The sequence below is a fragment of the Globicephala melas genome, chromosome X (assembly GCF_963455315.2).
Source record: "Globicephala melas chromosome X, mGloMel1.2, whole genome shotgun sequence".
Lineage (NCBI taxonomy): Eukaryota > Metazoa > Chordata > Mammalia > Artiodactyla > Delphinidae > Globicephala > Globicephala melas.
This window is the reverse complement of record NC_083335.1, coordinates 3,688,996-3,701,283: the sequence shown is the minus strand read 5'-3', so window position 1 is coordinate 3,701,283 and position 12,288 is coordinate 3,688,996. Positions and strand designations below refer to the sequence as shown.

At 40.0% G+C, this 12,288-nt stretch overlaps 1 protein-coding gene across 1 annotated transcript; it reads left to right on the top strand.

The window, feature by feature from the left end:
* The first annotated feature begins 348 nt into the window (after window positions 1–348).
* VMA21 (vacuolar ATPase assembly factor VMA21) lies at window positions 349–11,255 on the top strand. Its single transcript, XM_030846951.2, has 3 exons — window positions 349–521; window positions 6,369–6,478; window positions 7,048–11,255. The coding sequence occupies exons 1-3, from the start codon at window positions 469–471 to the stop codon at window positions 7,188–7,190; spliced, it is 306 nt and encodes a 101-aa protein (XP_030702811.1). The 5' UTR covers window positions 349–468; the 3' UTR covers window positions 7,191–11,255.
* Window positions 11,256–12,288: the final 1,033 nt, after the last annotated feature.

Here is a 12,288-nt window from a genome sequence, read left to right as displayed (position 1 = left end):
AGCACCCCCGTCGTCTGCCTGGTCTTCCTTGCTCGCAGATCATCTGTTCCAGTCGCCTCGCAACCACAGCTCGGCGATAGGGGCCGGAACGGGGACGAGGAGTGTTCGCGCGCGCTCAGGGGGCGGCCGCAGCACCGCCCTCTCCGGAGGACCATGCTGCGAGGCAAGTCCCGGCTCAACGTGGAGTGGCTGGGGTACTCGCCCGGCCTGCTCCTGGAGCGCAGGCCTCTCTTGGCAGGGCGCACGCCCCGCAGCCCCTGCCGGTAAGTCACGTGAACGCTCGCGACCGCGCCTGCGCCTGCGCCCGGCGTCACAACGGCGCGCCGCGCCTGCGCGCTGCGGCCCAACGCCCGGCGCTCGCCGGCACTTCCGGCGCGGTCTGCTTCGACCGGTCTCCCGCGGAGCCGATTAAGCGCGGACGCCGAGCCCAGCTCGCTTCTGAGCGCCTGCTGCGGGCGTGGCGACGCCATGGAGCGTTTTGATAAAGCGGCTCTGAACGCGCTGCAGCCGTGCGACTTCAGGTAGTCCGGAGCAGGGGTGGGGTCGGGCGGGGGCCTCAAGCACGAGGCGGACCGTCCCTGTCTGGGAGCGGGGCAGGAGGGAAGGCCTGGGCCGACCGGGCTGACCTGCGGTGGGTGGGCGTGAGGTCTGGACCCTCGAGGCCGGAGCTGCGGGCTAGAGGAGAGAGGGGAAGTAGGTTGGGACCTGCAGTGTTTGCACGCCCGGCCCCTACCCTTCGCTCGGGAGCAAGGGGCCCGGGGTCTTGGGGGATAGGTAGGGAGGCTTTCAGCTCCTGTTTCTGGCCTAGCATCACTTCTCGCTGTTGTCTATATTGCGATCTTGCTGTCTGCAGTCTTTTTCCCCACTGCAGGGTGAGCTCCCTGAGGACAGGAACCTGGCCTTCTCCGTCTCCGTGTCCCCCACAGGGCCTGCATCGTCGGGGCTTAATAAATGTTTGCTGTACGCATGAACGAATGGAAGGGAGAAAGGGCTCTCCCTGATTTGAGCCTTCTTCACTTGGGGAGTCAGTCGGATGGGGGCTGGTGGCCGAGTAGAGGGAACCTGAGGAGAGAGTGGGTGGTTCTTGATATCTCACGAGGCAAGAGGATGGGGAGGGATTTAGCCGCCATTCAGTGTGTGCCAGGCTCAGCTTAGGTGCTTTGTTATACATACATTATCAGAATTAAGAAAGTGCTTAGTTTCCTGATTTTTAAAAATGATGAAGTTGACTCAGAATAAGTGACTTGCCCAAGATCACACGGTTAGGTCACACAATAGGTGTTGAAGCTGGCAGTTGTCCAAGCCCACTGACTCCAAAGCCCGTGATTTTTGGAGCCCCGTGATCTTTTTCACTCTCACAATGGCAATGTAGGTGTTTATTTTTTTTATTACTGTTTAGTAGTGACGCTACCAACAGGTATTTTTATTAAGTACACTTAGAATACAGTATAGCCCTCCTAGACAGATTCTAGTGTTTCCTAATGGAATTTGCAGTGAAATCTACTTGCAGTGGAAGTCTTGCTTGCCATAAAAGGGAACATGGTAAGCTCTATCTGCTTAGTGTTTGCTGCAGAAGTTTATATGAAGTGGGTAAACTCTAGATGGTTTTAAGAGTGGGGACACAGTAAGGTTCATCCTGAATTATTTGTTTTGTGTGAGGCCAGTTCTAATTCTGAATGTTCTCATTCATTTCTAACAAGTCTCAGTAACACCCGATCAGAGACACATAGGAGAAATCAGTTGAATGACATCAGTAGCTTTGTTTTAGAATAAATCACCTGTTATACTCAAGCTGGCAAGGAGAAAATGTCCTATAAACACTAGAGGAAGTTTGAAAAACTAGTTCTCAGAAGTTTGTATGCTTAACTTTGTACTTAGTCCTATATTTGTGAGACTGAAAGTCAAATTTTTGGAGCTTAAGGTAAAGAGAGAGGTGAGAAGGAGTTGGAGATAAGCTACAAATTGTTAAGATATGCTATGTGTAGAGTGCGTGGGGCTAGAAATTAACATGCAGAAAAGATTCTGTTCGTGTGGTGGGATCATAAGTGATTTTGTGTGCTTTAAAACATTTTTATGGTATTATATCATCTTTTCAATAGTAAACTTTTCTCAAAGCCAGGCCAGATAATAGATATTCAAGAGATGATCTAAAGAACAGGAGAACCGGTTAACCTTCCCTTTCTCTAGATTCTCAAGCTTTGTTTCTTTATCAGGTTAGATGATCTGAATTTTGCACACCAAAAACACATACTTTATTTTATTTATTTATTTATTTTTCACACACACACACACACACACACACACACTGTATTTTATTTTTACAAGAGATAAATAAACTAACACCAAGCATTATAAATGGGTGACCACAACAAAAGCAACAATGATTGCAATTACCAAACACGAAACACACTCACACTATGTCATAATATTGACATTCAGTCCAGGAATCCTCCACTGTAACAGCTCCTTTACTTTGCAGTGAAAATTGATTTGTATATTTTTTGCCTCTGAGTCCTTGTGGGATTTTTTTTTTATTCAAACAGAAAGTCACAAAAATTATAATCATCCTCATCAGTTCACTCAGTCCCATATAATTAATTTTTTTTCATCTTGATCTTTTGTTGGCACTTTTATGAATTCATCAGTTTTCCATTAGAGTTCTGAAAATGCTTATTCATTCAGTTCAGCAGTATAGTCAGTTACCAGAAACCTGTACTTGTCAGTCTTTTCCATGAATTCCTTGAAGATGAAACCCTTTTATAGGAACATTTTTGCAAAAGCATCAGAGTACACCCAGAACTGTCTGTAATGACAAAAGACTTAAAAATGACCACGGTTAAAGATTTGATGAAAGTTCATAATAATGCAATTGACAAGGAAATTTAGTTACCTTTGAGATATACATTTTAAAGTAATAACTAGAATTATGACTTATAACATTATAGAAGAACATACAAGATTTTTAGAAATTTCATGTAATGTCTGAAACATTTATATTAACATATTTCTGTACAAATAACCCAAAGAAAGTTTAGTATTGTTTGTTTTTTTTTATATACTGCAGGTTCTTATTAGTCATCAGTTTTATACACATCAGTGTATATATGTCAATCCCAATTGCCCAATTCAGCACACCACCATCTGCACACCACCATCCCCACCCCACCGTGGTTTTCCCCCCTTGGCATCCATACGAAAAACACATACTTTAACTCCCCAAAGAAACACCATGAAGGTCAAGTTTTTTGTTGGGGTCCACAAAAGAATTGGCCAAATACCGACTTTATGTATTTATGTATGTATTAATTTTTTATACAATTTTTAAAGGGTTACACTCCATACATAGTTATTACAAAATATTGGCTACATTCCCCGTGTTGTACAATACATCCTTGTAGCCTGTCTACACAATAGTTTGTACCTCCCACTCCCCTTCCCCTGTATTGCACCTCCCACCCTCCCCACTGGTAACCACTAGTTTGTTTTGTATATCTGTGAATCTGCTGCTTTTTTTCACTAGTTATTTTCACTAGTGTGTTGTAGTGTTTAGATTCCATGTGTAAGTGATATCATACAGTCTCTGACTTATTTCACTTAGCATAATGCCTTCCAAGTCCATCCATGTTGCTGCAAGTGGCAAAATTTTGTTCTTTATGGCTGAGTAGTGTTCCATTATATGTATGTATTGATATGTTTGTGTCTGTATATATATCGTATCTCCTTTGTCCATTCATCTGTTGATGGATACTTAGGTTGCTTCTGTATCTTGGTAATTGTAAATAATGCTGCTGCGAACATTGGGGTGCAAGTATCTTTTCAAATTAGTGTTTTTGTTTTCTTTGGATGTGACTTTTTGTATTTTTTATATAGAACTCCTGCAGACACTCATATTATTCATAAAGATTATGCAATAAATTTTTCTAAAATTTTTCTGTTAGGAAACAGTGTAAGGGAGCTTATGTATGTTAGATGAGAATGTATAGCTGAGTGATCACCGAAGTGGTATGTATTAAAAGATGATTCACTGAAGTATGGAAAGAAAATAGTAGAATTTCTACATAAATTAAAAATTTTTTAACCTTATCCCTTTTAGTGTCTGTTTTTGCATGTGTTTTACATTTTAAATAATGCATGAGTAATATGTGTATAGATAATTTATTTTAAAAACCATTATGCCTGTATGGGGGTATGTGCTCAAAACTTTTATTTAATGATGGATTGCACAGTCAAAAGAGTTTGTATACCACTGGTATAAACGTGAAATGTTCCCTTCCTTTGTGGCCTGCCAGAAGCCTCTCCTGTAGTGGTATACACAATTATACGAACTCCTTTGCCTGGATTGTCTAGGGGTACAGACGAATGTGCAGGACTGCCTAGGACACAAGCTGTCATGTTAAGTGCTGTAACAACAGGCATGAACTAAGTGTGGTTGGATCCCAGAGCGATGAACCGTTCCAGCTGGCATTATCAGGAAAGGTGCCTAGAAGAGAGGTTATCCTGGGGGGACCTTGAAGGCTGGGCTGTATTCTTCCTAGAGATATAGATAAAAACTGGGACCTCTTGCTGAGTATTACCAGAAAGAATTAAGTTCAAGTGTTGACTCTGAGCATAAAGTTGGATGTGTGTTCAGGTTGTAGGGGAGCGACACTTGCCACCCCGAAATGTCTCTTTGCTATGCAGATTATTTCACACTGAAAACAGTCAAGGCCCAAAAGACTCAGGAAGAAACTTTGACCTTCCCCTTAATTGCCTAAAAAAATTTAGATAGAGGGCCTGTTCCTGGAAGAGAGCTATCACCAGAGATACCTGCAAAGAGTATGGGCCAGGTGTGGGGAAATGGGGCATAGAGACCGGTGTCCACTTTGTGTCCCATAGACTCTGCATGGCCCAGCAAGCACTTGTTTACCAAACATTTGCTTTGCCATCTTCATGTGAATTGCCGCCTTCCCCTTTGAAGTCCCCAACCCCTACCCGCAACATCCTCTTGTCTTTAGCTGAAGATGGTATTTAAGGCAAGGGTTTCGGCCATTTTGGCGAGTTACTCAGTTCTCCTGGGTCTCTTCCACGTATACGTGTTACTCAACTTTGTTTGATATTTCTCCTGTTAATATGTCTCATGTCAATTTAATTCTTAGAACAGCCGGAAGAACCCAGGAGGGTAGAGGAAAATTTCTTCCTCTCTGACAAGGTAGTGTGAGGATGGTTAGATTTAAGGAAAAAAAGACTTTATCTAAAGGGTAAAAGCTGTAGGGCCTACTGCTTTTAAACGTAACGTATGAGGTGGTATGTATGAGGTATGTGTGTGTCCAGGGTTGCTGGAAGCTTACTACGCTTCACTGTCAGTAGTTGCTCATTTGTGACAGTGCATTAGGACAAATGCTGACGTATATCTACTTATCAGTAAAACAACTTAAGGAATATTTGAAAGTGGGGAAATAACTTTATTATTGTGTATTAATCTGGAGTCCTTTTTCATGTGCACACATTTTTAACATAATTGGAATAGTATACGTCAGGGGTTGGCGAAGTTTTTCTGGAAAGGGCCAGATAGTAAATATTTTAGGTTTTGAGGGCCACGTGGTCTGGCGCCACCACTAAGCTCTGCCTCTTAGCTCCATGAAGTCTTAGGTGATGCACAGACAAGCGGGTGTGGCTATAATCTTTACATTGCTAATGTTTTAAGTAACAGTTTATCTGACTTGTTTTTCTTTAAGCATATAATTTTAAAAGCTTAATTGCATTCTTCAGAATCATTTTATTGTATTGTGGAACAAAACTTCCCATTGCAATATTTCCATTGATTTTAAAATAGTCTGGAAGAATAGAATTCACTGAACAAAAAGTGTCTCGATATCAAACTTTTAATGCATCCATGTGTGAAGGCCGTCTAAGTTGTACTCTAGCTACTTAATTACAAAGAAATTTGAGTACGTTTCCTTCAGCTGCATTCAGATTGTTCTAGGCTCCTGTTTCTTTGGAGATTCTCAAACCTTGTCTGTACTGTATTCAGCTAGCCACTGATAGGATGCTTTGTGAAGGGACGTTCATTAGTTGTTTTCGGTGTATCTTCTCCCTTGCTACCTCCATTGTGAATTCTGTAAATCGTGTACATTTGCATAGCACTTGGGAGATTACAAACCACTTTTTTGTACTTTATACTTCCTTTCACACTGGATCTGCTGCTGGATTTCTAGGATCTTCTAATTTTGAGTCCCTGGCACTGCCCCTTCTTCCTCTCGCCACTGCTTTCAAGGCAGGAGCAGTGTTCCCAGCATCTTTTCTGTGGGTATTTATAGCATTTATGGACACAAGAATAGTTGGAAATGGCTGTGCAGGCTCTGATTTTCTCTTTGTTTACTTTATTCCAGAAATGAAAGTTCACTAGCATCCACTCTGAAGACGCTCCTGTTCTTCACAGCTTTAATGATCACTGTACCTATTGGGTTATATTTCACGACTAAATCTTATGTTTTTGAAGGTAATCCTAGACCATAAAACAAGACATTTTCCCCCTTAACTATATTTGAGATTCTGTGCTTTTATGACTTCTTTATATCTTTAAACTGGGTATTCTTAATTTTGCTTCTTCTGTTTTGCTTTTCAAAAATCACGTTGCATGAAATGAACTTTTTCATCACTTGGTTATTTCAGTTTGACATCATACTTGCTTATGGTTTTCTGTGGAATAGCTTGCAGATCCTTTCTTTTAACAGCCCTTTGAGAGCAAGAGTTGCCTGACATGGGAGGAGGAATTTGGGGGAATGTACCTTTGGTGGAAGACATTGGAAGGAAGAGAAAATAAAGCTCCCTTTTTTAATGTCGGAGTCCTTAGATGAAGTGATCAGTTGTGGTTTTCATTCAACATAATGTTCTTCTTGTGTAGAATGTATTCAGATCTTTAAGTGAATACTTGATTTATCACCATGCAAATCATTCCTTTTTAATTGTCTGACTAGTTAAATATATAGCTACTAAAAATTAGTATGCTTTGTTTTTTGCATTTTGATACATTTTGGAATAAAATGGAAACTTTTTTTCTCTCGATAGGCGCCTTTGGGATGTCCAATAGGGACAGCTATTTTTATGCTGCTATTGTTGCAGTGGTCGCTGTCCACGTGGTGCTCGCCCTCTTTGTTTACGTGGCCTGGAATGAAGGCTCAAGGCAGTGGCGTGAAGGCAAACAGGATTAAAGTGAACATCACCTTTTGATAGCATTAAATTGATTTTTTTAAAATGGTAAATGTGTCTGGAGTAAATGATTTTATGGTAAGTGGTAAATGATTTTAATAAATTGAAAGAACATCAATCTTATGGAATCACGTTTGACTAGTGTAAATTTTGATCCTTCTAAAACAGTGGTTTGTATCATCAGTTTTAACTGTATGAGCCTCTCATTTGCAAATGAGAATTTGGAAAAGTTAAATTGGTTACAAATAAGTATGTGAAATTAGTTACACATTATTCTGGGAGGAATTTGATTATCTTACAACAAAACAATATTTTATAGCGTTTCGTCTTTTGGTTGGCTTTGAGTTTTACTCCTCTGGATATATTCAGATGTACATAGTGGAGCAAATCTAAACTTTATTTTTCGCTGGAACACTTTTCCTAACTATCATGAAAATACCACATCATTGGGTTTTGGGTTGTAAATGCGTATTGGAAATTGCTTAAATGGTGGACACTGGAATTAATCTGAATGTCACTGAGAAATTTTGCATAAAGTGTAATCCCTCGTCAATAGAAATCTTTCATTACATTATTTCATGGGGAAACTAGGTTGAATCACACCCATTCATGTAAAAGGACTGGGCTTATTGAAGAATGCAGACAGCAAAGCAGAGAGAGCTACCTGCCTAGGCACCCAGCCTACTCCCTAAAGGCCCCTTTCAGGCCAGCCTCCTGCTTTCAGACAAACTCTGTAACGATCTGCTTTGCTCTGGTCATTCAACAATGAACTTACTCTTTAATTACAAGGTTGTGTGAACTCCCTTTAAATTTGTTTTTCCTACTTTTTAATAATGTATATGAGTGAATTTACATTTAAATGTGTTCATTTTTGCATACTTAGGGAGTGTAAACAATCCTGAAAATAGGTTATTTTTATCATCCAGGAAGTATTCTTGGAATTTCTACTCTAGTCTTTTAAATCAGTGCCGTTATATCCCAGATACATCAATAGATAATGTATCTAAGTTAGATAATCCTTGAGGTCCTTTCTGGTAGAAAAAGACCCTGTGGTTTTACTTTCGTTTCCTTGCTCTGTGTTCTTTCTAGCCACTTGGTACTACTTGTGTGCAATCTAAAAACACACCCCAAAAGAGTGCATATTAAAACAGGAAGAAAATTTAAATTCCCTGTAATGTTGCCACCTGGAGATAACCACTATTTTGGTTTACATCCTGTGCTCATTTCTTAATGCTAGTTTGTTACACACTAAAACTTTGGTTTAAGTTCAAATTCTGCCCATTTTACCTGGCGGCTATTTGCATTTTTTCAGATGAGTGATTATTGGCCGTTTTCTTAAAAAGCACATTCTACCTTTACTTTTTTTTTTAAATAGTAATAGCTTTCATTTATTGAGTCTTTTTTTTAACATCTTTATTGGAGTATAATTGCTTTACAATGGTGTGTTAGTTTCTGCTTTATAACAAAGTGAATCAGTTATACATATGTTCCCATATCTCCTGCCTCTTGTGTCTCCCTCCCTCCCTCCCTCCCTATCCCACCCCTCTAGGTGGTCACAAAGCACAGAGCTGAGCTCCCTGTGCTATGCGGCTGCTTCCCACTACCTATCTATTTTATGTTTGGTAGTGTATATATGTCCATGCCACTCTCTCACTTTGTCCCAGCTTACCCTTCCCCCTCCCCGTATCCTCAAGTCCATTCTCTAGTAGGTTATTCTTTTAACTAGATATTTCATTGTACAAATTTCCTGTCATTGATAATCCCTAATACAATGGCCCTTGCTGTGAGTGTTTGCCATTACTGATTTTGTTTGTTCACCCCTACTTTTGATGTTGTGGAACTGGACTAAAGGAGTAGAGAGGTAGTTAGGCATAAAAGCAAAGAAGGCATTTGTGTTTATTTAATTGTTGAGAAGAAATAAAAGATTATTGTAGGACTCTTTTTTATTCTTGCTTATAGTTAAATGTTATCTACAGTTTAAATGTCTTAAGTAGTTATTCTAAATGTAAAATGTTTTCTTAAAAAGACTACAGTTTTGGTATAAAATTCTACAAATTTAATATGGAATTGTAGGATACTCCAGATTGAGTCTAGTGTACTGTATGGTAGATTTCTAGATGGTCCCCTCTTTAGATGCCTTGTTGTACTAAAATTTGTCCACCTAATTTCTTTTTCTATAATGTCAAGGTTTTTCTTGTACTTTTGGGATCTTATGCTATTTGTAAAACGTTAATGTCTTGTGTTGGATTGTTTTGCTTGATTTCAGACATTTGCTGAGTAGATAACATGGGTGTGTTTCTGCAAGTATTTAAACCGGGGATTCATGCAAAAGCAGATGTAATTTCCTCTTGGAAAAGGTACCCAGCATTTGAAAGTTAGAATCGGATGCTAAGGTTGATGTTTGGGGTTATTACAATATAGACTTGTTTTCACACCAGTTAATATTTTCTTAGGGTTTTAACTGTTAAGTGAGTAGTTTGCTGCTGTTGAAATAACATGGTATTTGACAAGTAAGATTTATTTTTCAAGATGTCTCAGTGATTTCCTCTTGTACAATGTATATACTTCCGGATGTATAGAAAGGAAAGCTACAATTGAGCCCTTATATAAATGTTATAAGGTAGGAATATGTTCACTATTGTTTGAAAACTGATTGTAAGAATAACCTCAATTAGGGAGTGTAACTTGAAGTGTCAGTACAGGCTACTGATTTAACACATGACCTTATTCACCTCACCTCCCATGTTGCCCCCCAGAATATAATCTTTATTCTCATTGTGCTAAAAAATGAAGTCTGCTGTAGAATGCATCTGATGTCATTAGCTCTTCAAGTGGATACCATTTTACATATGACAGCAGAATTCAGTTTTGAATTGCTGAAGAAATTTAAACCCTCCATAAAAAAGAAAAAAAAAACAACCTGCGTTTCATGGGAATATAACAGAAATATACTGTAAGATTATTTTCATCATAAAGGTCTCATCAGCTTTGCCCAAAAAGCAACTGCTTGACTTGTTTGGTGTTTATTTTCTGTTTTCGTATAAATTTTATATATACAGCTAGAGTACCCAAGGAGACCAGTAAAAACAGTTAAACAGATAGGGTGTACCCAAGGAAAGATGAAAGCTGAAGGTACATGAGACAAAGAATTTATATCCTGTTTTAAATGCATCTAGCGTATATGTCTTGTCTCCAGACAAGTTCATGTTTATTGTTTTATTTATGCTCAAGTGAAGTTGTACATTGTTGGTAGGCCATTTTATAAATGGTTTGCCTATGGTACAAGTTGATTCACGCAGCCTCTGCTCTTCCATTTAAGATAGCGTTTGCAAGAGCTGGCCTGAAGCAGCACACTCAACAACTTGACAAGATTTCTTTTTCCTTTTTGTAGGGGGAAGGGTCACCTGAGAAAATAAATTATTTTCAGGGACTTTGGGAACCTAACGATAAATATTACGTGTAACCTGTGAACAGATTAAGCCTTTATATATTCATTAAAGTACTCTGGAATTCCTCAACCTAACATCACTCCTGGCCACACTTTCCTTGCCTGTTTTGTTGCTACGTGTGCTTGAAAGTAATATCTGCGTTCCTTTGAAGATGTTCTGTAGGTCATATTTGTCAGTTACAGACTAGTCTTCCTTTTTCTCAAGTTCAGTGAAATCTCACTGAACAGTAATAATAGCAATAGCTAACATCTGCACAGCACCTTACAGTTTGCAGAAAACGTTCACATTTTCTCGTTTTTTTTGCATAGTGAACCTGTTATGAGATTTCTCTTGACCTTGATGCTAAAAGTGTTAGAATCTTTGAAGTCGCTAGAGTCACTGAATATGCTGTAGTCTTGAATAGCGCCCTGACAAGGGGCAGATTTTAGATGCGCTACCTTGAAAGCTGCGTGTGATTATCCAAATGGGGGGCTTGAGTTCTTTACCCACTTGAATCAGATTTACTTTTGTGAGTGATGTTTTTCTAACTTATCTGGATGGATTTTGTATTCATTATATTCTAACCTGTAACTTGTATAAATTTACCGTCTGTTGTCATTAAAAAAGTGTTCGTAATTACACTTAGATGTCTCCTGATTAAATTAATAGTTAAGTTTATTAACCTCTTCATTTTTTTTTACATTTGTTTGCCTCTCTGTTTATACTGTATAGAATATGAATAGAGCTGTCAAGGGTAAGCTTTTATGCAGTAAATGTAGGCCAGAGATGCTCAAATGGGTGGGGGCTGTGAGGGATGCTGAGACTGGAAGGGCTGTGCTGGGCCTGTCAGAATTGGTGTAGGTAGCAGTGGGGAAAAGAAAGCAGCTCCTTGCCTTGTGCCTTAAAAAAAAATCAGTTGGGGGCGAATGGGCTTCAAATACCACTGAAGGAGTGACGGTGGGGAATACCTGTGGCTAATTAAAGACAGGGATAGTCAGTTCCTGGCAATGTCCAGCACACCACTCCCTCATGCCAGTGCCCTGTTTCCTCTGTCCTCTAGGCCACTTGTGGATTGTACAGTTGACCCTTGAACAACACGGGTTTGAACTGCATGGGTCCACTTATTCGCGGCTTTTCTCAGTAGTGAATACTACAGTGCTACACAATCCGGTCGGTTGAAGCTGCAGATGGGGAGTGTGGAGTTAGAGGAGTTCCCACTGTGGGGAGGGTCGGTGTCCCTAATCCCCGCTGGTTCAAGGGTCAGCTGTACTCATTCCAGCTCCCTGCTGCACTTTGGAGGGTTCCAGCTAGTTCTCATTAATAAATATCCACTCCAAAAAAAGATTTGAGACATCTTAGTATCAAAATGTACAGGTTACGTACAATTGTATTTATATACAAAAGTACAGATTGTAAAATGTCCAGGGAACTCAGGAGACAGGTAATGACAATGCAGAAACCACTGGAGTCACCTTGTGGGATTTAGTGCCCAGACCTAACCCAAACCTGAGTCAGAACCCCGGGGCGGTGGGGCCTGGAAATACATATTTATAACAGGTTGTGCTCTGATGCAGCCGGTTTGAGAACCACTGCTAGAGATGGAGAATTATACATGGATATTTTTAATGCTGGACTTGAAGATGTTTGTATAAAGCAGGCCTGAAATGGCAGG